This window comes from Lepisosteus oculatus, chromosome 22 (genome assembly GCF_040954835.1).
Source record: "Lepisosteus oculatus isolate fLepOcu1 chromosome 22, fLepOcu1.hap2, whole genome shotgun sequence".
Classification (NCBI taxonomy): domain Eukaryota; kingdom Metazoa; phylum Chordata; class Actinopteri; order Semionotiformes; family Lepisosteidae; genus Lepisosteus; species Lepisosteus oculatus.
The window spans coordinates 9,117,087-9,143,730 of record NC_090717.1 but is presented as its reverse complement, the minus strand read 5'-3'; the positions used below and the strand labels follow the sequence as shown (position 1 = coordinate 9,143,730).

Below are 26,644 nucleotides of genomic sequence, written 5' to 3'. Positions count from 1 at the left end.
ATTTTGTGAAGCGACTAGAAAGCCATGTTGTTGAAAGAAAGGTTTACTTCAAAGAGTGCCTGAATGGATTTCTCAGATCAGTTACTGTAAACCAAATGAGATACCTGGGAGGAACTATGTATTTGTAACCTTGCTTTATGTACTCATGATATGTTTGTGCTATAAATACATATTTAAACATATTCATGTTTAAATATGTATTTCTAGCTTAGTAAACATTATTCACCTGTTTTAAAATTATATGTATTTCCAGTGAATTAATGCTTTTAATCCCCAGTTCTAAATGTTGGGAAACATAAAAGTCCCCTATAATGTTTGTCCAGTTAAAGGTTCATTTTACCTTTCAGCTAATTTCCCTATTTCCCCTAATACCCTTTCTCTAGAACATCATCTGTGGATCATTACTAAAACTGGAACCCCAATAAACTATGTCCCTCCAGGAACAGAGTTGGTAACCTTGGTTTTAACTGCATCCCCCCTTTACCAGTCATGTCAACTATGCAAGGGAAAGTTAGAAGTAAGGGGGACCCTAATTGTAGATGTCTGAGGTCAACAATTAAGTAGAGAAATGTATCAAGGTCTACTTAATACTAAAGATACCAAATATCTACTCCAGGTAATGACTTTCTGATATCTCTAGAAAGCAGTCCACTTAGATGATTGCTGGCTTCAGGCTGCTTTTGTTGGAGCTCCAATCTATATGGGAAAGGATCAAGTCTGAACGGGTACTTGGAAAAGGCTTGTAGTAAGACTCTACAGAGCTTAACTAGCCCTTCACATCTGGTCAGAAAGAATTTACAAAATGCCATGATCAGCCGAAGCATCTATCACTTTCCTCCTCGAAGGTGTTTGAGCAGTAAGTCAGTCTTTCCCATTCAGAAGGTGTCAGACGATGGGAGGTAAGATTGCTTGTTCAGGAAAAAACATAGAGCTTGACTGTGTTAATAACTGAGCAAGCTCAATTTCTTCTTTAAAGAATTCTTCAAATTACATGTTAAGACAAAGGCTGAGTTTTGATTGAGTTAATGTTGAACTAGCCCACTTTTTTTCTTCAAAGAAATCTTCTAGGCATATCTAAGAATTAGTATGATCAGAAATTGAATACTGCAGGAAAAGGAGGTTTCTTCTTTTTAAAACTGCCTTTTTAAGGCACATTTACAGTATGGATGTGTATTAAAAAACATTGTCAGCTCTCAGCTGACCTGCAGTGCATTTTGTAATGTTTAGGATTGAGATTTTCATTAAATCATTGTTCTTGATAAAGAAGTTCATGTATGAATATTTTTTTTTGTTTAATTATACCACACGGATGGCTAATATTTGGGATACAGCCAAAATACACAGGGGTGAATAACTTCTTATTGGACTGCAAAGACTGCTGACTCACATGCCATTCATTATTTAAATGACTGGATTGATCTATTTACTTAATTGGTCAAAATACATTTACTAGGTTTTAATCAGTTTGCAGATAAAACCTCCAGGACTGTGGAACCAGGAAGGCAGGGTCAATCATTTGCTGGCACATTAAAGGTGGAGTTTGTAAACAGGGAATTATTTGGGGATTCATGTAAAATAGAAGCAAAGGTTTACTTTATATGCTTTTTAAATGTACATTAAAATATTTACTTTGGATAATGTGCCTAGGCTGTCTCTAATACCAAAGATGATGAACATATTTACATTGACTTATTTACTGTAGTTCTTCTGTTCCAAATATGTGCTCCAGAAATAAATCCTAAAATACTGCTTTCCTGTTTCACATTGAATATAAAATAAATCACATGGAAACAGAGTTGTCATTCTGTCCCCTTTCCCCTTGAATCAAGCTACTTTTATGTAGTTTGTCCATTCCAGTTCTTCGTAAAAACACTTTGCTGAGAGAACAATTTAAAGGAGCACATTACTGAATTACAATAAGGCGCACCATAAGGTGTCAGACTTATTTTTTTATGGTTGGCCAGATTTCAATGTGTTTCATGTGAGCCATGCATACCTTAATGTATCAAAATATCAGACCATTACATACTATTATTTGTAGTGTTTCTCATTTTGGTGTATTGCAAATTCGGTTCTACAACTATTGCTATTGCTCTCTGGAAAGTAGCTACAGTACATCTTGCTAAACAACCAAACATGTCAGACTTCCATGAACTTGAATAAATATATTTTTTACAATTTACTTGAGGTACACATTGTTTATTTTTTTTCTTCAATACAATATTTACAAAACCCTTAATAATACTTTTTAGAATCTTCTCTCGAGATAATATTAAACATTTGGTACAATTTCAATACAACCAATGTTTGCTTGGTTGCTGAGCTTGCTCCAAAATTTGGTGGAGGTGTACGCTATGTACTGTACAAGACTTGCACTTTTTGTGCAAAGATATGCCCGTCAGGCTCGATCTGCTTTTCTTCCAAAATGTATTTCTTGGTCATGTGGCTGTGTCTGTGGTCCCTTCACAAGTGTGTTTAAATGGCTCCAGCACCTCAAGAAGGCTGATTTAAACAGTAAAAGCTGGAAGGAAATCAGTCAGTATCAACAAGCTAAATCAAGGCATCGTTACCTCAAATGAAGGCTGGAGTGTTTCTCTGAAATGAAAATTTTTGAGCATATGGTTTCCAGTATTTTGTTAGTGAGTCTATATTTGTGAGGATGTTGCCATTTGCCTTGTCCCATCTGTTGTTTGTCTTGTTAGCTGTGGGACTAGGCTTTACCGATTTCAAGGCAACCTCCCACTCATCTTTTTCCTTTGTGGTTGTAAGTACGTTCTTAGAAGGATCCATGGCAAAGAGGTAAAGCTTTAAAAAACCCTTTAATAAAGCAAAGTTTCCATTTTCTCCATCTTCCTTTCCACAGCATTCATATCACAGACTCAGAACGATGGAGATAAAACTTTCCCCAAGGAAGACTGAGATCTGACCAAGGGGTGTCCATGTGTGGGAGTTCATGAACAATGTTACAGCTGAATCATGTGTGAGAGTAGAAGCACTACAGTTAGCTCACAAGTATCCCGGCTGACCGACAAAAGTAAAATTCCCCTGCTTTACTCTCGAGCAAGTGGTAGTTGGTTTGGTAAAGAAATACACCCATTTTATTGCTAATGGTCTCAGACATTATGAGGGATCAAGTGTTTGTCTCATCATGGAAACAATCTGCCCAAAGGCACGTCCATTTTAAAGGAAAAATAGAATGACACATTAAGACATTATGTAGCCTGTGTTACGGCAAAGACCACTTTGAAAAAAAGTTTTAGAAAAATTGGTTTTCTCACACAGTTACAGATGTCTTCTCCTTGACAATTGTTTCAGACAAAGATAGGCTTTTTTGAGACAATGTAAACCACTGTGTATCATATTGAAATCATATTAAATAGAATAGGCTTCAAAAGCTGAGACTGTGTATGTTAGAATACAGGATTTCTTTTACAGTATCTTTAGTTTGTGTACTTGTCCTTGTCTACACTAGCGCTGAAAGAAGATTTTCCCTGGTATTCACTCAGCCAGTTTGTCAGTTGTTCTCTGTGTGAAGTATTCATTGATGCCCTGTAGGGTACCAAGGCTGTTGAATGAGGCTGCAATGGACTGCCTGTCAACTAGAGGGAATACAGCATGAATTACTGGCATGGTGTTTTGATCGCTTTACATGGCACCTACCACTTATAACACTTATGGACCTTAATATTACACTTCATTTTCAAGGTTGATTCAGTATGATATTGCTATTTCCACTCAGACTGTATTTTCATTTGTAAAGTCCTGTCTTTTATTTTGTTATGCCCAAATTGCCAATCAAGTGACCACTGATACCCCAACTAGAACCCAAGTTGACAGAATAGATAAATTAATATTTTTAACTTCAAAGAAAGACAGAAAAAAAAGATGTACAATTTTGCCTAAAAGTAAAAATGAACATATGTCCCAATAGGCCTATTTATATGACAGAAACATAATGTGCAAGCATTTCTTCCATCTGTTTCTAGAGAGATCTCTGTGAATTAGGTTCTACATTGCGGTTTTGGCAGGGTGTTTCATACACCCACAGATAATTTTGTTACAATGGCCCTCCTGTTCTAAGTACTGATTTTTCACTTACTCAGCAATTCTAACCTCTATTCATGCTGTTGAGTTAGCAGCAACACTAGCAATCTGAGATGATTCTCACTCCCTTTTAGTACCAGTCCAGTGACTCTGTTTTTTCCATTCTCCTCTCTTAACTCTGTTACTTGGTCATTTTCTTGAGGCTCTGCTTCTCTCCCCGGCTCAGGTGTCTGACAGGTGTGACTATGTCTTTGTGAACGGGAAGGAGATGAGGGGGAAGGTGAGGATTGCAGTGAACTTCTTCTATGGCTACCTCAGCGCCCAGCTGGAAATGACTGTCTGGATCCCACGCCTCCCCCTGCAGATAGAGGTGTCTGACACTGAGCTCAGTCAGATCAAAGGCTGGAGGGTGCCCATCTCCACCAGCAAAAGGTAGGTCAACAGCAGCCCTGAGAATGGGATATTAAACCTGTCCTTCTATTGTGTCCTTGCTGCTATCCCATGGTCATTCACTTAGTGCTGTAACTCTAGGCCTTTGCCACATTATCAATCCAGAACAAACTCACATACTGTATAAGAAAATGATTCTGTTTTAATTCTCTCCAATTCCTCACAGCGGGCACGTTGCATAATGTCTCATTTTCATGGAGCCCCAAGGGAGCATTTACAAAGCACATGGTTGTTTGTTAAGTTGTTTGTACACACCTGAGCAGTCTTGCCCGGATCCAGATAAATCCCCAGCTAGAGAGATGGATGAGCCTGAACTTGATTTAGCACACAATAAGCCAGAGGTACAGGAGTGCCCCTAACCCTCACCTGGCTTTTGTTTGCTTGTGCAAAGTGGGCATAAAATTTTACTCACTTGTGAGACGCATACATAACCTTAATTATTTTACTAGTTAAGGAATATGTCATATACAGTAATAAGCCATAGCCATCATTCTCCCATTGAGCTCCATTTATAGGGCATTTACTAGAGCACAAGGGTACAACAGAAGTGTCCCACTCAGGATTGTCCAATCATGTCAATCAAGTGGTAAAAAGATTTATTTTTTTTTAAAAAGCAATGAAGCTGAAAGATAACAGCAATGTTGCTGGTGTGGTCCGATAAGTCATTTCTTTTTTTTTAACTCAACCCAAAATCTGTTCGTCCAGCCACTGACCAACGGCCTGGCCATGTGTGTACTCTGCTCAGCTAAAATGTTTCGACATTTCTGATATAGATGGCACCAGGAGGCTAGAGAGATGTGCTTCACATTGTCTTGTGAAAAGGATTTTCTTCCTTTGAAACCTGTCTTGTTACTCTATAGGAAAGTATTAGGGAGGAGTGCTGAGCTGAGGATTACAATAAAAAACCGCTACCTGTGCCATATATCACTATGACAGGCTGATATAAGGTACCATACATCTTGTTCAGTAGTGTGATATAACCCTTTGGCAGCACTAGTATAATTAAGGCAGTTTGGGGTCTGACATTGTTGTTGAGGCAGTTGTATTCCAACACCTGATCTTGCCAAGTGAGTCCCATTACCTTTCCTGCTTTGTCCCCAGACAGGATCAGCTTCTCCAGCAGCTCAATTATGATCTTAATTTGTAATTAGAAAAAGTGTTGGCTGATACCAGTGCAACTTTTGAAAACATTTCAATTCAAAACTTTTTAAAGAGAAAATACAGTACTTGAAGTACGTACATAATTCTATGTTTTGGATGCTTTTTAAAAGCATTCGTTTTGTCTGCTGTCTGCATTTGGGACAATATAGACAAAGTGACTTGTTTTTTTGTCTTCTCTCAACAGTATTTATCAGGGAATAACAGGCACGACCTTGTAAGTAGCAACAATGCTCTAAGTGACATCAGGCAGTATTTCACAGTGCTCAGTCTGAAATCAGCCAGAGAACATGACAGTAAAATGTGCTGCTTTGGGCTATTACAATTGCATGTGGGGTGTAGAGACTTGGTTTCTTTTAACAGATTACTAAATGTTCAAAAATGGATCAAAGCCACAGAGTAAGGAAACTGCCAGAATTCCCTTTGCAGTGTAGTGCTTAGTCTTTCCCTGGGTATATTGACCTGATATGTTTTACAGTTGTTGGAATTAAATTCTTTACTTAAGGGATATGGGAATAAATTATTTTCAGGGTTTATGTCTTGTCATCATTTTTTTCTCTGTAGCAGACTGGATAGACATGGCAATATAACAGTTTTTCTTTAGAGAGCTAGTTTGAATACGAAAACAGGAATGCTGTTTTTCATCTTCCTAATGCATATTTTTCTATCATTTACTTCCATATCTGTGGAAGACATTTAATACTGTAGATTAGTTTGCCCTTCAGTACCACCAGCCCTGTTTTAGGATGCAGAAAGTTTTTAAAATAGACTTTTGCTATTATTTTTGCCTCTTTATGTGACCTTACAGATTTACATTTACAATAAATGCACATAGTTAAAATCCATAAAGACCTACAAAAATATTAATCCCAGGAAGGTAAACATAAAAATGAATCCCTTATGAAACTAAATCAACGTTAATTTTGTTAATTTTAGATGTTAATTTTAGATGTGTATTCTGCCACATTTTGTTGAATAAATTGTTGTTTGATTTAAACTGAAATGTCAACAGAATTACTTTTCAAAGACATCATCTCCTAAAGCTGTTCCCCTGAAACATGCTGCTCGCACTGGTTATCCAGCCCCTCTGGGGCCATTTTATACCATCTCATTGCCCCTGGCCAGCTGATCTACTGTTTTATGTGCCCCAGTGTGACCTCTGCTCACTGCTGCTACAGAGCTCTGGAGTCTTCTCTTTCAGCTAGAGTATATTTTCTTCTCCATTAGTCTTGACTTGATTACCCATTCTGGCAGCAATCAGAAATGTAGATTTTATGCAGTCACACAGAATAGACTGTATTTGTCTGATTAATGTACAGTATATAAACAGTATCATACATTTTGGTAGTAGATTCTTATTGTAAAAAACACAAAGTCATGTATTAATCAAAATGTGTAGCTTTTTTATTATTATTTGTGAGTAATTTTTTCATTGTTTTCCCTTTACTTTGAAAATACGGTAACACCAGTCTCGACAATACTGAATCAAGGATGAAGCAGTCAAGGCAGAGCCCCCCACCCCCCCAACTCCCCCCTTTGTGTTTCAGTTATCCTCAACCAGATCAGCCTGCTTCATCCTCCTGCAACCCTCTCCAAAGTTGTTATCTGTTTCTGATCCTTGACATCAAAGACCATGTCTCAATATGAGTGCAAAATGAACATATTGGCAAATCCTTCTTTCATCCTGTCAGTACGACCTCAGACCCTCTTCCTTTTTCTTAAGTCTCTTGTTTTTAGATAGAGTTCTAAAAGATTGCATTTAATTTGAATGTATTGCTTATCCAACAAGCTTTCAAAGGTCCTTCTCAGTGGAATAGGCTTCATTATTTTGAAAATGCACACTGACAGCATTGCACACTAAACTACAATGTCCTTTTGAACTTACAAGCTGTAAATGTCATAATCGTTAGCCCTAGCCTTTTGTGTAGCATGGTCTTTATACAAGTCAGAGCGATGATATTAACCTTCTCCTGTTTTCCGCTTGAGTAGCTGTTCCTCATTAAACTTAATGGGGGCTGTCAATTTAATTTTCTTTCATACCTGGGATCTCAGATCGTAACCATCCTTAAAAAATGATTGATTGACTTTTTAGCTGAAATGCAGTGATTATGTCTGAAAAAGTGTTTCGTGGTTTGTAGGATGCATGTCATAGTCTTTCTACAAGATGTATCTGGGTGGTAATTTAAACTTTTAGCAAAGAACATGTTTTGCCTCTAAAGCAGCGATGATGTATCGGTTTAGATGAACAATATTTAGACGAGGCCTGAGAATTTCTTGAGTTTATTTTTTTAGCACAAAAATGTGAATAGCTTTAACTGAAAGCAAAAATTGTCCTCGGTCTTATTACTTGAAAGCAGTCCTACTCACAAAAAAGGAATGATGTTGAAATACTTCATATTTGTAGTTGCAGTGAATCTATTAATTTCTAACATTATGCTGAAGTCTTATCCACACTGTCCTTTAGAATATATACTTTATTACAGCAGTTTGTTCTTAACTAAATTTAATCACTTGATTTAGATCAAAGGTGTCTAGCATCCTACAGGGTGCTGTGCTTTCCAGTTTGTGCTCCACCTGAGCCCCCTGCTACCGAATTGCTCTAATTCCTTGATTAATTGCATAACGTTAACACTTTTGCTTGTTCCCCATTTTTTTGGTACCCTAGCTTGTATGAATTGTCGGCTGTGTGAAGATCATAAGACATAAAGACATAAATCCTAAATGTCATTGTGAGCAAATAATTAGTTTAACTGAATCCTCTGTCTGGCTTGAAAATGAGAAGAATGTCCTTTGGGGACTTTAACTGTGTTGTGTAGCATCTCTTTTCCTGTTTGACAAATGGGCAGAAGAATTTATATAGAGACCTATATTAAAAAGGCGATATACTAATCTTGCTCATAAAATGTATATTACTATTGCTACTATAACCCTCCTCCCTCTGCTATTACTGCAAAAATGCACATAATACTGCTGCTACGCCAAATAATACCATCAATATTAGTAATATTGCTCTGCATTGAAGTCAGAACAACCCAAAGGTGGTGTGTGGATTGTGTTGCAGGTCAGCACGGGACAGTGACGATGAAGATGAGGATGACAGGAAAGGAAAGGGCTGCATGCTGCAGTACCAGAATGCCATGGTGCGCGTCTTCACACACTTTGTAGCCGAGCCCGCTGACCCAGGTGGTCAGCTGACCTACATGCTGGGCACAGATTGGCAAATGGACATCACGGACCTGGTGAGAGACTTCTTGAAGGTGGAGGATCCTCAGATTGCGAAACTCCAGGATGGGAGGATCCTCATGGGAATGGATGTGGGCATGACCACCATCCAGGTAGGACACAAGGGGGACTAAATTCAGAAGCTCCTGTTGCAAATCCAGTGTTTATTTTTGTGTTGGGTAATCTTATCACTGTGAAAGATGTGGTGACATATGGCATGGTGAAAGTGGAGGACTGATCTGGCTTTTGAGAGAATCCAAACAGTATTTGTTTGTGAAGCTCATGCATTTTGAGGTTTAAGCCAGAAGCTACAGTGCCTGCAGCAGAGCAAAAGGGATTAGGCTTTTTTAGGAAGCAATTGATTTTTACATTTTTAAAATGTTGCTTGCTGCCAAGGCCACAGTAATGTACCTATTTCATTTAAAAGGAGTCTTTTGACAGAAGATGTAAGATTTCCCTTGAGGAAAGACAGAAAACCTGTCTTTTCTCGTGAATAGAGTTCTTTCATTTACTTGTCTCTTTTGATTGACTGGAGAAATTGCAGCTCCTTGTTAATACCTGTGTGAGACCTATCTACATCCCAGACAGCATGCAGTCATTCATTTGTCTACCTCGAAGACATAACTTTACCTCTCAGCACATCTGTTCCTGTCTGAATGTTGTTGTTTCATATAACCCCCTCCTGCCTTCAACCAAAAAACACAAAAAAACGACAGAAGAAAATAACAGTAATTTATCACTAATAAAAATGGCTATGGCTCACAATGCCTGTTTTTCTCTCTACCTTCTGCTGTGAGGTTAAAGTATTGACAATTCTCTTAGAGGCCTCTAAAATTTATTTAATAAGAAAATTGTGTATTGATTGACAGGCAAGACTGGGAGCAGTTGTGAGCTGCAGCAGCCAAATGAAACTCGATCGCATCCCAAATTACACAAATTAAAATCCTATAAAAGAAATAAAGCAAGTGCTGGCAAAAGCCCTCGATTACCTTGTTAGATTTTGGAGTACTGTCACTAGGCTCAGAGACCAATAAGACACTTAAATCTGAAAGCATACTTTGTTTTCAGTGTCTGTAAAGTAACTGTGCGTGACACAGTGCACATTTCTAAAGACCAGGGGAAATGTGTCTACTTCGGTGCCTTAGAGATGGAAACATTCAGTTCAACCACAATGGCAAAGCAATGTGATATTTAATCAGTTATATTTTTTACTGGTTTCACATTTTAAGCTTAATGAGAGGCATAGATTCTCAGCTATGAATATTACAATGACATTTTAATAATTGTCTTACATTGTGTGTAGACAGCTTTTGCTTTTTATTGTTCAGCTCTGTTTTTCTGAAAGGAAAGCATTTGAGTACTGTCTTACATCTGAAATACTTCTGTCAAAGCTAGATCTAAAAAGATTTGTTTGTTTGTCATCTGACCTTTTATTTTCTAAGATGGGTACATTTGTAATTCATGGTCGCTGAGATAAATTGATCTTTTGATTAAAATAAGTTATTATTCTGAGATAATGAATAAATAATGCTCTATTATTGAGACATGGCTTAGGGTAGTTGTTTGCTGGAGCAAATATCCTCATAAATGTAGATTTATTGACAATCACAATACTTTTGTGAGACTATTTCTGATATTTCTAGGAACTATGAAAATGGCATACATGAGTATTTAGGCTTTTTCAGGCGGAATAGAAAATTGTAAAGTATTGAATGCAGATAATGTACAGCATAGATTATGTGTAATTTGGATGTAAAGTGTTTGTGTGTGTGATTTCTGTGATGTTTATGTGTGGATAATAGCTGAAAGTATGAGAATTTTCATGTATAATTGTAGAAATGATGTAGTCTCTGACAATAAAATTGATCAGACTTTGTTTTATAACCATCCACAGTGTTATTTAAGACATTGAAATGTTTTTTTTCCCTAGATGAGTTACAAACAATGTATACGGTGCTACTGTACATACTGTAAAGTACATACCAAAAGGAAACCATTAAAATAGGGTGGAAAAAAAGTAAAAATACCAATATCAACAAAAAAGGAAAAAGGGAACAGTGATGCAGTGAAGTTCAAACACCCCTTGTTTGAAGTGAGGCACTTGAGACATATTTCACTAATAAGCTCTCTACTGTTAAATGTATACAATCCAGGTCATCGTAAATGCATATACTGTACAGTATGTGCTCTTTTTACTTATATGGTTAAATAAAGCATTTTAGAAATAGGTTAACCTTCACTGTTTGTTGCTTGGCAGGTGCTGTCCCCTCTGTCAGACTCCATCCTGGCGGAGAAGACGGTGACGGTGCTGGATGACAAGGTGGCCATCACAGAGCTGGGGGTGCAGCTGGTCACAGGGCTCTCCCTCTCCCTCCAGCTCAGTCCAGGAAGTAACAGGGCCATCATCGCCACGGCAACCACACATGAACTTCTGCACAGCCCCAAACAGGTACACATTGCCCGCAGAATCAAAATCTCACAGTTCTTGCGTCCCGTAACTTTCTTGTTTGAAGGTTATTCCATTGAATAATGAGTTTTATTTGAAATAGTACCACAGATTTCTTTAACTTTTTACAAAAAATGTAAACTTTAGTGTCTTTACCAACAAGATGGGATGTCTTTGTTTTTCGAAAGCACAGAGCATGTTCTCACAAGTCAGTAGACAGGGGATGAGTGTAAGAAATTGTAAATCATAAGGAGCATCAAACAAATGTTCAGACATGCAATGACACTACAATTTACAGTTTTTCTTTTTTTTATTTTAAGTTTAATTTGTTGACAGCAATTTGAAGACTAAAAGTTGCAAGCCAGCAGAAACAATTTTAATTTTATTTTGTTTTTCATTATTTTCTTATCTGAGGATTTTGAAGTAACCGCAGCCCCTAGCATTGCAGTGCATTATCATACTGAAAAAAGACCAATTCTGGTAATAAACACTTGCCAAGTGTCTTTCCTGTAGAGTTGTAAGGTAACTGTAGTTCAAGAATCAAAGAGCAATTTTACAGGAAAAATAACCTAATTTTGTGTTTTATTGTTGGTGTTTCAGCACCATAATGCATGGTTTCATTTTATGCATTTTACATAAACTGGTGTGGGAAGGATTACAATTAAAAATGCATTTTAGCTAACCAAGTGTTGTGAATGACAAAGATCTGTGGGGTTCAGCAAAATTCTCCACTCCTTGATTTTTATACCTCATAATGTGCCACCTGGGACCTTGAGAGATTAAAAAGTAAAAATAATTCTTTCTGGAATATGTTCTGTACCCAAACGCCTGCATTGCTGAATTATTATTATACTAGAAATTAATAAGAGTAGTTCTCAAAAATATCACATGGATTACCTCTTTTTTTTACTGCTTTGCTAACCTACTTAGTATTAGCTTTCAACGATGAGCTGTACTCTAAAGGAAAGTGTATTCTTAGGGTGGTCGGAATGAAGGGAAAAGTTTAATCTGGAGGATAAGCAGCACAGTGTTGAAGTTCAAAGAAAACAAGATTTTCAGCTTAAGTAACTCATGTTGTTCTTTTTTATGTCTGTGACTGGCACTGGAGGATAGAGTTAAAAGCCCATTTATCTTCACAATCTTCCTGAGAAGAGTGTCCACTATGCAGATAAGTAGGAAATAATTCCTCCCGCTTGTCTCATAACTAGAAGGCCCTGTCATAGAATGAAGGGTATTGCTTGATGAAGCCCATGGGATTTGTAGAGATGGCATATTAGGGAGTTAACTGTTAAATTACAGGCAGAAAGGCTTAGGGTGCTTGCTTGCTTTTAAATCCTTATTTGCATTAAAATTCCACTGCTAAGAATGTCCTGCTTTTCTGCATTGTTAATATTATGTCTTCTGTGTGTCCAAAGTAGAGGCAGATCACTTTGACACTCTTGATCACTGCTCAAATGTCTGCATTCCCTTTGCATCTTGCCCCGGAACCCTGACATGGTTACAAGAATTATTTACAAAAAATAAATGCACTTGACCTTCTTTGCTAAATGTCTGAGCACATCTCTGAATGCGCCTGACATCTCTCTAATACCAAAAGGCCTATTTAAGAAAAAAGATTCCTTCAAAAAAATAGAATTGATTCAACATGTTCCTGGAATGGATCTTAAAGAAAAAGTCCAAATTCGTGCCTGCTTTGTGCTGCGGAAAAATAGTTTTCTGTGTTAAAAAAGCAAAAAGTAGCCAGTTGGAGGTTAATTTCAGTCACTGCATTCATGGTATGCTGCTGGTCTGAAGTAGGTGAAAGCAGTGAGCATCTCTATGAATTATAGACCTTGATGTTTGGACTCACAGAATTTCTGCCCTTCACTACTACATTACAAACATAGTTAGATCAGACAGAGTCAAGATGATGTGACAATTTCCTTTCAATTTTAAAAAAACACATAAAACAGGTAAACACTATTAGTATTATTTGGTAAAATCTTAATACCTTCCGGAGAACAAATTAATCTTCAAAAAAATATTCTTAAAGGTAGGAAGTGCTCTTCACATTGTCTTTGCTCCTGGATTATTTAGCATGCTTTCCCGGGAACGACCAGGTACTGTATGATGCATACGTAGTGTGGATTACTGTAGATTCTCTAAAGACAGAAAAAACAAATTATTTTTAAGGCTCTTGATATTTTTATTACTAATGAAAAGCTACATGTTCAAAACATCAAGTTGAGCTCTTGTATTATGATCAATATGATTAAAAAAATAAAAAATGCCTTTTGACAGTTCGATATGATCAGACATAACTTGTCAGTGCTTTTGAATTAAACATCAGTTTTTGTTATGCACCATGTAGCAAAAACCCCAGAGGAGATGGAGCGGTGTTATGTATGTTGAGAGGCATTAAAAACATAACAATAGCTATCTAATACTCATTTCATTCTTTTTAAACCCTCTCTGTATAATTTTGTTAGAACCAAGGATAGGTATAAAACCTTGTGCAGCATTGTGATGCCCCCTGTTGTTTCAGTTTAAATACACCACTGAGGGTATTGTACCAGCAGATAAACTGGGTTTGTTTTTTCAAAATGCAATTGGCCGCTGCTGCATTAAATTTTGTGAGTGACGGTACAATAAAATCAAGGAAAATATACAAATGTGTAAGAGAAAATGGCTGACATGGTAATATGAGCAGGCAAACGTCTCTTTCTTGCAATATTACTACTAATTATTATGACATTTGGGCCATAATTAAAAATAAACTCTAAACAAAACACAAACATGTGACCAAAAACAGGAGAGGGACATGTTACTGACTGAGAGCTGCATAGCACTGACAACAGAGCCCTCACTGCGCAAACACTGATACTCAGCCAATAGTATTAACCACAGGGACAAGGAGAGGAATAGCAGAGGCATCGACCTACACTGGGATCAAACATGCAAACATTTAGTGTGCAAACAATTGAGGCTTGTTTTTAACATGATATGATCAATAATCCTACAAACTCTGTTAAACTCAATGATTTTTGTAGTTTACAAATGGTCCTAAGAGTGGGTTCACAGGTTTGTCTCTGAAGAGGCCGGTGCGCTGACATCATCATCTTTGCTGAAACAGAAGAGCAGGGTATAGAGTTGTGCACCCTCAGGATGCAACATAGATCATATTCTAGCTATGTGATGACAGAAAACTTACCATCTACTGGCTTGTAAGTAAAAAGTCATGTTTCAAAACTAATTCTTTATTTCAGAGACAGCTGTCAAAGCTCAGTCTTACCCTTTAAACTGCACTCTGTCTTTTTTTAATCCATTATTTAAAGAATGTTATGGAAAGATATAAACAGCTTTCATACCGTCACGTCTAGAAATGGCTTTGAAACAAATCTACTGACATAAGAATAATGAAGCAGATACAGAAATGCTGAATAATAGATGTTGCGATGGAGATACAGTAAGTAAACAAAAGAGGTTTTACATTGGTACTTTTAATTGAGATCTCAAAAGAGAGGCTAAGCTGGAAATTTGTGGGAGAAAATGAAGGTTTTATATATACCATAACTACTGTGCCACTGTACTGCCCAGATTTAAAATGACTTAATGTCAAAAAGAATCGTTCTCAGAAATTCAACTCAGTTTGTTTGGTTTAGAGCTCTTTTACTAGTGTAATAGTAGTGATAATCACTTATTGTCATATAATTACTGATTATTGTTATGCAAGTAAAATTGGTGTGTTACCTGTTTTCACTAATGTGCACATCGCATATTGCTAGAAATCAGTTTGTTACTCTGGCTGCTATTTTAGATTATTTAAGATTAAAAATATGAATATTGCCTGTTGACCACAGGCAATGTGATGATACTAGAACCTGAGAGTTTATACATTTTATATGTTTTGTTAAATCTTTGACATGTCTGTACAATCCCATCCTGTAAGAATGAAAGAATGAATTAATCTTTGTTCTCCGTGGTGACTTTTTATTCATTTTCTCAACAGGAAGCAGTGATCAGTGCTTGGATCCAGTTTAGCGATGGCTCAATGGCGCCTCTAGACATCTACAATTCGGACTACTTTGTCCTCACAGCCGCTTCCCTGAATGAAAAAGTGGTGTCTGTCCAGCAGGACTCTGTGTGGAAGTGGCCCGTGGTTATCACAGAAGGGGAAGGGCAGGGAGTTCTGGTGAAGGTGGAAATGACCATTTGTGAGCCCTGCCAGAAGTCGAAACGGCGAAGCGTGCTGGCCTCCGGCAGTGGAAGTGTCAGGGTGAAGTTTGGCCAGAATGACAGTGGCTCCAAAGCGAGCAGCAGTGACTATGGAGTGGATGGAGAGGAGCTGGAGAACCGTGCCAGCGACCGGCGGCAAAAACCAGCGGTGCAGGACCGTACGGGGATGGACATGCATTATTACGGGAGTTCAATCTCTGACCAGGAGGACAGTCTCCTGAGAAGGATTACTACAACCACCAGGACCACCATAACCAGGACATCAGATGGTGACAAGCTTTCAGACGATGGAAGCCAAATCCAAAACATTCCCATTGACTTCTCTAACTTCCCTGCACAGGTGGATCTTCCCCGTAACCAGGACATGCAGGACAGTGATCTTGTGCAAACGCCGAGAGGCCTGACCGATTTGGAGATAGGAATGTATGCTTTGCTGGGAGTGTTCTGCCTGGCTATCCTGGTATTCCTCATTAACTGTATCTCATACGCCCTGAAGTACAGACACAAGCAAATTCCCATGGAAGGGCAGGAGACCATGAACCATGCCCACGACTGGGTTTGGCTTGGGAATGAGACAGAGCTTCTTGAGAATCCCCCTGGGATGTCCCCACAGCAGGATGAACACACCACCATGATTGACACAGGGGCCAGCTTTGAGGAAGGGAGCCATCTCCTGAATGGTGGGTCGGCTCAGAAAAACGTACAGGGACAAGTGCATCGGTCAGCCGACTCTGGATGTGGTACCAATGGAAAAGACCACAAAAGCGAGTCGTTAAATTCACCCACGACGAAAAGAAAGCGCGTGAAGTTCACAACATTTACTACAATCCCACCTGATGATGGCTGCCCGTCCATTAATCCTATCATCTTGGCCCAGGATGATGACATTAAATGGGTTTGCCAAGACATAGACCTGGGGGATTCCAAAGAGCTAAGAAACTACATGGAAAGGCTAAATGACAGTGTTTTAAAGGATATTGCATAGCCTTCGGTGGACTGTTATTTACTCACCCTTATGCCTTCAGAATAAGGAGGTGGACCTGGCTGTCCTTTTTAAAGTGGTTATACTGAATCTATAATAGGAGGTGCCTCAGTCTGACAACATGGCAGAACGTTAAATTGTACCTTGTTGCCATGGGAACTGCCAAAGGCCCATTCATCATAACTAAGCAAAGAAGAATACAATATGGCTAATATTTGGGGAACTTAAAGAACTGAATATAAGAATCACATTCACGTGATATGAGCCGGCTTCCTTGTTTTATCAATAAGGCATTGCATTATTCTCTCCTAAACATCATTCAACTTGTTTTTATTACTGTTCATGCTGTAGTGAAAAATCTTCAGATTTCCCAACCTTGCAAATTTGTTGACTACAATTACAGTATGTTAAAAATATGCAGATGATGAATTGTAGATTCTAAGAATGTAATATTGTTCAAGTATAAAACTTGTAAATAAAATGCACATAGAATGGTTTGACAATGTATTTTTTACTACATCTTATAGATTGACTTTAGTCCTTGTGCAATTCATAAAAAACACACGTGGAAATAGAAGTGAACTGATGTTCAACATATGGGTGTTGAAATGCAACAGAAAAGCTTTTTCTTGGATCCTTTTTTGATGGAACAATTTTCAGACTAAATAACTTTGTAAATAGAACATTTTCTACCCAAAGAAGAAATATATCATTTTATCTCTAACAGTATTTTGTCTGTGTAAGAGTCTATTCCCAGCTATATTTTTACTAGGTCTTTCTTCCTGTCTTTGCAAACAGGAATAATGGGAAAAAAATGAATTAAAATCAGTTATGATTACAATATTTTAAGTGAGTCAAAGCTTCACACATCGATTTATAAATTATTTTGAAAGTATTGTATAGCGATACCCTTAGAAAAGCAGTAAATCTGCTTTGAGCTTGTATGTTCTTTAAAAACCCCCCACTACCTCAACATGTACAGTAACCACTTTGGTGTTCTGTAGGGCGTGTAGGAAATAGAAAAAAGCATGAAATGTTTAAAAGGCTAAAGAATTGGAAGACTAACACGATGTTGTAACCAGAAAGTCCCACAATGCTATTCATATTCTTTTTTGTGGTGGTGCACACATGTAGATCACAGCTCTTCAAGACCTCTCTTGTTTTCATTTCCTAATGCCAATGTTAGTTTTTCTCTGCCTGGCTCTAAAAAAAATATACTGATGTTTTTTTTCTGATATATTTATATATTAATGATTTATGTATTTACTACTCCATTATCATTCATAATACAACACAAGGGAGCACAGACTGTGAACTAATGAACGGAGAATGTTGAATAAAGATTATAAATGAATTCCAAGTAGATCTAGCTGAAAATGCCTTTACAAAGCTGCTCCATTTAAAATGACTTTTGGTGATAGCACCAATGCTCCCTTCACTCTCTTGTGGGGTTAATGAGTAGCTTTTTTTGCTTTGGCTTTTATTTTAATGAAAGAACTGCCACAGTGAGACTGCAGTGTGTCGAGATAATTGACAATTTATTGTCTGACCCGTGCCCCAACTTACAAAATGTCCAGTCTTTGACAAAAGCTTAGTACTGAAGTATTTGAAACAGAAGTAAACACCAGCCCTGTTCAGTTGGCATGCCTTGCAGAATTTAATGAGAAATGGGCTCTGTCCGGTAAATAATAATTAGACACTGAATTGCCAAAATAGCCATCTGTGCAATCCCAATATAGAATTTCCCCTTTAATCAGGCTTTTAATACGGCAACCTAAATAATTAAAGGAAGGTAATAAAAAGCAACTTTATTTTGACTATTTTTGCCAGTACGAATTAAATATTTGCCTGTGCTTTCAAGATACAAATGCTTTTTTCTTTAAAAAATACTTGACATACTGTCTTAATGAAGGAAGATTTGATTTTTATTTTGATTATGGTACCACCCATTTCTCTTAAAATAACCTGTTTTGATGTACAGTAAGTGAAGAAACTAAAAAAATTAAACTACTGAATTGCAAGTCTAATATCAAATGATTTTGAGGCTGCTAAGAAAGAAACCGATCTAATTAAAGAAATGGGTGTCTTGGGTATTCAAGAGGCACCAAAAGACTGTCATTTGTCTGCCTTAAATGTTTTCTACAGTATATTACTGTAGGTACAGTGACATTATCATGCATTAAAATGTCCACATTTTGAATAACCTTGTTATGTTGATTGTTCAGGATCTTTTTCTGTTCCCAAGTGACAAATTATGCAGAAAGTTCTAGGAAAATTTTCAGATTTTGCTTTCATTTTGAGAACTTTTCTCATAATTTTTCTGTTACTTTGCCAATGTTATAGGCAGGTTCATTGTAGCACCTCAGACTTCCTTTCAGTAGAGTCCTTCTGAGGAATATTGAAACCTAACTGTATTAGTATCAAATACTGAACCAATGTAATTTAATGAAAGTCTGTATCTGATGAATGCCGAGTTCAAAGTAATTACTGGTATCATGAAGTTGAATTAAAAGAAATATCTTTTTCAACAAAGTGAATATTATTATGTTCACATTTTAAACATTTTATTCTTCAATGCATCTTAAGATTTTTTTCAATGTCCTAATAAGTATTTTATAATTAATTGTATAAATACTGCTCACATCTGTATTGGGGTTTGTATATGTACAGTAATTTAGAAATATACAGAAAGACAGACATTTAAAGATTGAAGGTAATGGAACTGAAATAACAGGCTGGATTAATGGTATTGACAATTAAAATGTAGACAATGTTCAAAATAGTACTGAGTACTTTAGTGAATTAATCTAGTCTTCCAAATCATTCCTCTTTCATGCACCTTAAACAATCAATACCCTGAAAGGAAGTCTTCACCGCCGTAGAAACATTGGCTTACAAAAATTCCCCAAATTAGAGATACTTGCTATGTCACTCACAGTATGAAAATCAGCCAAATCTAAATGCTATGGTAATAAAAAAAAATCTTGACATTTTAGCTGAGAAAGTTAGGCATGTATTACAGTTGCGGAAAACCTATTGGTTTTGTGAACCTGATAACCTACTGTATGTTATGTGAACCTGGATTCAGTGGGCTGTATTTTGCATGAGGCTGGAGAGTGTCTGCCCTTCTGTATTGGACTGGACATACAGAAAATGGAGATGGCATGCCTGCAGGTTCAGGAGTTGTCCAACAACTTGTTCAACTTACACTGGAAAGGTAAGTGATAAGCAGGAATGTTAGTGATAAATAATGCATTCTGGTTGCAGTGCTTGAAGAGCCATTTTAAACTATTGAACTAAGAAATGTTCTGAACAAGCTCCTCTCACTTGTTGATACCAGGATTTTGTCCAGCTGTTTCATGAAAAATGCCAGATCTCAGCTTCTGTGGGATGGCTGGGTAGCTTATTTGAAACTTTCACAATCCTTAGTGCAAGAAAGTTTAAAAAGCATTTATACGTAGTTTCTATTCCTGTCCTTTGGTTTGAGTTTCACTCTTGCTTCTGAAGAATGAAGCTTATTAAAAATAAAATGAGATAAGCATTTTAAAAGTTGCCAGCATCACTCTTGCCTTGTTTTACCTTTTCCCTGGAATAAATAGAAATTAAAATATTTTATTTAAAATAAAAAATAAAGCCCTGATTTTTATATTTTAAGCAAGCTTTATTATGCTGAAACCAAGGATATTTCCCTGGTGGAACATTTGAAAGAACAGAATTGTGTAAAGCCAAGGAGCAGTGCTGCGCTACAACAGAAGCAATGGATATGGATTGCAAGGCAAAGGTGCCTGTATTTCAGCTAATTAAAATCTGATCACAAAATAGAATACTTCTACGCAGAAAAAAAACAGAAAATAAATAGAAGCACTCACAAGAAGAATCAAAATGCAATTTTATTTTTACTATAAGGATCATTGTTTACAACAACAGGTGAGAAACTGGTGATCACATTCAGCTTATTTTCAGAACGCACACTATATTTAAAAATGTCACAAACCATATCTAGGCATTAGGACTTAGGCACCAGCATTCAGATTAGTATGACTAGAATTGATTTTTGACACCAATGAAGGCCTAAACACAATGCATCCCTCAAGCAAACGGCGGCTGTATATATTTATATCATTAATGTTGTATTGCATGGTGAATTAAGTATGACATGTTAACACAGCAGCTACATCTGCACAAAAGATTTGTTCCAAGGCATTAAATCTGGCACGGTTTCTGCTGCTTTAGACAATTGTCAGGATGGTGGCATAAATTCCCACAGTGAAAGGGCAGATTAATTAAATAATGGTTTTACTACATGTTAATGTGACATTTTCCTATCGGTCCTTCAAGCAAAATTATTGTAACCATTTACAACTCAAATGGCAATTATTGTCTAATTAACCTCCAGATCACATTCACAGGAAACATTAGTCGAAGATGGGAATGATGATATTTTCAGATGCTCTTTTAAAATGGGCAATCTCTATCAATCAACATTAATATCCTAGTAATAGTTGAGGCTTTTGTGTGGTATACTGTATATTAGACCTTAAAAGTTGAAAGATTTATCTGAGGGCTGTGTAACTGTTCAAAATGTTTCTGTATTCCACACTGTATTGAAACCGTGGTCTCAAAGTAAAATAAATGAGTTGAGTTGAGTGAAAAGCTTTTTTGGTTAAGTAAATTTCTGTTAAGCACTGTGCGCACCAATTGCTTACTTTGATCTTATAACAAAAATGAAACATACAAACATTACAATGATACCCTATCAAGTTTTAAAACAAATTGAACAAAAAAATTTTGACATTAGCAGTTTGTTTGAGGGGAAAGGAAATGGCAACACGGAGATGAAATGTTGATTTTGACTTTGATTTTTAATTTTCCAAACAAAATGGCAGTTAGGAAGATAATGTGGCTCATTGGCAAGTAGTGTAAGAGGCCATAACTTACCAAGCTGCTTAAAGGGGAGGAGAAGAATCAGAAACAGCTTTGGTTTTCCATGGAATTTGCCGACTTCCGCTGCAGTAGGCTGAAGCTGGTTCAAGTGGGTAACAGGTCGAGAGATTCGATAGCTAGAGGTGTGAAAATTAAATGGCAGCTGCTCAGCCACAGTGGTTTATTCAGGAATCAATGTAAATCATAAGCCCATGGTATTCTCCTCATGAATTTGTTTTAATTGAACAAATAGTACGTAGGACAAAGGAAGTGCAGGAATTCTATTCCCACATATGTTCATTCTGGTGGTATTAGCATCATACTGTATGAACAGTATAAAGTTTGATCAATTAACTTTTCATTTTTGGAGCACAAGACTGTTTTTTTTTTTCCGAGGACAGTTTATAATGCATTGCAGGTGCAGAAATGAACATAGCAATTATTCAGGTGCAAATTTTATACAGCTTTGTCTGTTGATGATGTCTGCCAAGTTTCTATTTAACCGGCATGATTATTCTTTGAGAAGCCACCTTTAAAGGCGGTATATAAAACAAAGTTTATTATTATTATTATTATTATTATTATTATTATTATTATTATTAAGATTGTTGGGAAAGGTTTTTTCAATTCATCGGGTCACCATTTTTGTTGGCATAAGACTTGACTGTTCTTTGATATCAAGGGGGCTTGACATGGAAAGTGCTAACATGCTGTGTGCACATTGCAGAACATGAACACTGACATAAAATACATTCTAAACATGCATTCCATTCACCTAAATCATTTTGACCAACAAACAATTATGTCTGTCAAGTGCTTCATAAGCCTTGTTAAGCATATTAATCTTTTCTACACAAAATGCTCTGCACAACAAGTTTCCTAGCAGTGTCTGAAAAATGTTTCCATGCAGAACTTAATTACGCATGGAGGCCAACAAGCTCATATGGAATGCAATCCATAGCAATCTGAAGTATTCATCAATATAGGAACAACACCCCAGTAGCCACTCTGCCACGTTATGGGTTCTTTACATGATGATTTGCTGCTGGGTGCATTTAAATAGAACTGTAACAAGTGAGATGGAAATAATGCCTGAAACAAAATTTTAATGACAAGGGTTTTTTTAAGATCAAAATTCATGCGAAGGTCAGAAACCAGAACTATTACATCTAGAACTATTACATTACATATTCATAGGTATTGTTCAGTTTTTTTTTCCAGAACCAGTAAATGGCATGAACTGTATGAGTCATTAGTTTCAATACCATGTGGACCTTACTAGTTACAACACCAATAATAATGTCATTACCTGTGTATGAGAGAGCTTGGCGGTATACTCTATTTGAGTCATATTTTCAACAATGCAGCATTAAGTCAATGGAATAATAATAATAAAAAAACCTATTCTGGATTTACTGAATTGGGTCACTTTAAGGTTTTCATTTTTTTTTCTCCACTATATCAGACCCCTTTTTTCTCATTATATTTTGATTTTTTTTTCTATTGTCCATTCTGCTTATACACCTGAAGTTCTTTACATATAGTTAAGGATAGAGCCTTTCTGATGTAATAACTTGATGATCATGAATTACAATCAAAGAATGCTATTCTTAACACTGTCTTTTATGTTGCAAATTCACTTGGCTGTTCTTCATGTTTTAAGTTTATTTCTCTCTGCTGGATAAAATGCTGCTTCTGCCTAACTAACCCAGCATTAAGTAGTCAGCCAAGCAGAAACAACACTGTACCATCAGGGAATAAATTGATACAGGGTTAATTAGAGAAACCAAACAAACAATAGAACAAAACTTAACCAGCAACTACTCCACCAGCAAGGCCATTCTATGTACTATAAGCCCCGCCCCTGGAACTCTTGATGGACAGGTGAACCTCCATTTAAAGGGGTGGGTCGACGAGCTCTGTAATCTGATACAAGATGGTGGAATAGACCAGCACACGGTGACACTGGGGATCCACAAGAGGTAAGTACACAACAAAATATGATGGTAAACAGTATATGACACAGAAATAACAAGAACAGAGACTTGGTATAAAACTATATGCTGTACAAATGTCCTATGATAGGCCTCAAAGGCCATGCTTCAGGAGTCTAGCACTGCCCTTTGTCACACTGCTACAAAACAAGTAAACAGCTGTTAAGTGGTTACTGGTTGGATTTGTCTGTATAAGAGTGCACTGAGATTTGTCCACCTGCTCCTTCTTTATTCCTCATAGTTATAGGCCTAAAATTAATCATTTGGAACTTATTTTTCTACTTTAATAATAATAATTTAATAATTGCTTACACTTATATAGAGCTTTTCTGGACACTCCACTTAAAGCGCTTTACAGGTAATGGGGACTCCCCTCCACCACCACCAGAGTGCAGCCCCACCTGGATGATGCGACAGCAGCCATAGTGCGCCACAAAGCTCACCACACATCAGCTCTCAGTGGGGAGAGGTGTTTAATGCCTCACAGTGCTGAGACCCTGGGTTCAACTCCTGAAGTGCTATCTCCATGGAGTTTGTTTCTTTTTAGTTTCTCACAGTCCAAAGGCACGCTGGAAAGTTAAATGGCTGCTGGGAGAATTTGCCCTGGTGTGTGCGTGTTTGAGTTTGTGTGTCTGCCCTGTGATGAACTGGCATTCCATCTAGGGTGTTCCTGACCTGTGCGCTTTGCTTGCTGGGATAGGCTCTGGCTCCCCTGTGACCCCTGTATTGGATAAAGTGGTTAGAAAAATGGATAGATATACAGTACAATGGTGAAAACAAGAAGTCCACAGATTCTCGAATGTTAAAGAATTTTCTCTATATGCTGTCCTGAAAGGCTGCTTTTTCTGCAGAGACTTTAAAAAGTTTAGTTTGTTCATGACAGAATCACCCATTCTGTCAGCTCAGAATTAAATTTGGTCCCAAGTTGTTAAAATAAGCACCTCTGCCAAATGCAAACACATTGGACAGCAACTGTGAATCCCAGATTTTTCCCAGATTAGTCCTCCCTGTCATACATCATTATCTGTTGACCTGGCAATGTAATAATGTCTAAAATGTTGACAAGGGCACAGAAAACTGCACACTAGAAACATTAGTAAGATGCGATCATGCTGGACTAAAATACCGCTTCAGTGCATAAAGCCAAGCAGACGGAGAACAATGCAAAGAGCTCCGTGCCTCATTTCTCAGTCTCATGAGTACATAATGAAATTTCATTTCACTGAACCTTTTCTGTCTGGTTTAGACTGGCAATCAGCTGTGTAGCGCCCCTGAAGCTAATCTGTCGTTTTTGTATAGGTGTGCCCCTGTATTTCAGAAATCCCTGCAGACCACAGCTTCCCAGGGGCCTGAACGGTCCTAGTTTAAAATCAGTCCCCTGTTCTGTTTTTCTTTCTATAATAAGGTCCATCTGCTGTGAAAGGCACAGTCGGGTCCTTAATCCTTGAGAATTCGAAATCTGCTTCAGCCCTCTGATGTTATACAGCTATTTTACTCTGAGTAATAATGGTTCGGCGTTTCCCATTTTATGTTTAAAGGTAATGTTTTTTCAACCTGCATGTAACACACTGCACGTGTTTACATTCATTTATATCTGTTTGCCCATAGACTGTAGCTTATTCCTAAAAGTACAGTTATTTGATCATTTCTAAGAACAAATAATTAATAATAATATAATAATCCTTATACTTACATATTGCTTTTCTGGACACTTAAAATGTAATGGGTATCCCACCACCACCAATGTGCAGCCCACACCTAGATGATGTGGTGGTAGCCAAAGTACACCAGTACACTCCCTTAGCATCCAGGTACTGACCAGGCTCACACCTGCTGAGCTTCAGTGGGTTGCTAGTTGTGAACTGTAGGCTGTTTCAACAGTGAATACATATTTTTGAAAAATATACTTCTGTCCTCGTCTTTCTGTCTATCTCATTTTTAGATTATCATAAGACTTACAGTACTGATGTGTTAAACAGAACTAGTAGTACTTGAAATAGTTCATGTTTAAAGCCTTGAATTTGCCTATATATTATTTGGCACAATGACATTCTTTGATACTGATACTGTCATAACAATGGATTCCGAATAGCATAGTGTTACACTATTCTCTGAAACTTACACTGACAGTGTGTACACAACCAGAATCCATCTCAGCAACATTTAAAATAATTGTGTTGTATGATGCATTCCTTAGCACAACAGATAGAGTAAGAAGGAGATAAAAACAATACTTACACTCAGCACTCAAATACAGCCTGAATGCAAAGAGCAATTCCCCCAAGGTAAATATTTCAACTGCTTCTCTAAGGCAATTTGCTTTGATTACTTAATTCTAAGCACTGGGTAAACAGGGCTAATGCTGTCATGTCAACAAGACGCCTTTAATTCTCCTCTTTTGAAACCACTGTGCAGCAGTAGGGCCATTTTACTTATTTATTTTGCTCAAGTGGCTTGCCTACATGGTCCTTGCTGATGCTCCTGCTGTTTCCCTATTGATCTCTTGCTTTATGTTTAATGAAAACACCAGATTAAATAAAATTCTCTCACCCCCACGTACATCCCGCCCGGTTCTCCCTCTCTCCCCCTCCGTGCCCCCATCCTGATAAACGGCTTGATTTCTCTTTACCTTTTTTGGAGGATTTCGATTGTAACTCTATCGGTGATGGGGTGGATGCTGGGGGCTAAGCTCTGGGACTGCAAATGCTCAATGCAGGCTATGGACTGTGAAGGGCAGAGGAAGCCGGCTAAGCCAAGAAGGAATTTTAACTGTCAGTTGTGGGGAATGATCGATAGTGGCCTCCTTGTAATTAACGTAGTATTGTGATTTTCCTTTATGCGGCAGTCATTGCCTTGCTTTGCTGTCTTAAATCTCTGTCTTGTGTCAGGAGAACAGGGCTGTGGGATGTTTTGTTTTTAAGGAGAGTTCCCCTGCCCGGTACTGGAGGAATCATGCCTGTAGGCGCACTGGTATAATTCAACAGGCGAAGGTCAGTTCTGACAAAGATGAAAATCCCCTGGCATCTAAAAACAATCATTCCTACTCAGTGGTATAATTGCCTCAGCATATTGAGTCCAAACAGCTCAAGACAAAATTTCAGATTCGATCTGAATGCCTACAGTACCTTTCCTCTACATCTACTGTATATAGGACTCTGGAGAGGTGACATCATGACTGTGTTTGAGTGAATGCTGCTTGTTACCATTGAC

At 37.5% G+C, this 26,644-nt stretch overlaps 1 protein-coding gene across 1 annotated transcript in view; it reads left to right on the top strand.

Moving 5' to 3' along the window:
* Nucleotides 1–17,007, top strand: part of si:dkeyp-14d3.1 (transmembrane protein 132C) — a 168,999-nt gene extending 151,992 nt beyond the window's left edge. Inside the window, exons 6-9 of the mRNA XM_069182184.1 lie at nt 4,271–4,476; nt 8,714–8,987; nt 11,132–11,323; nt 15,309–17,007. Of these exons, the coding sequence (XP_069038285.1) occupies nt 4,271–4,476; nt 8,714–8,987; nt 11,132–11,323; nt 15,309–16,520 (1,884 nt within the window). The 3' untranslated portion in view covers nt 16,521–17,007. The remainder of the gene's footprint in view (nt 1–4,270; nt 4,477–8,713; nt 8,988–11,131; nt 11,324–15,308) is intronic.
* The last annotated feature ends 9,637 nt before the right edge of the window (nt 17,008–26,644 follow it).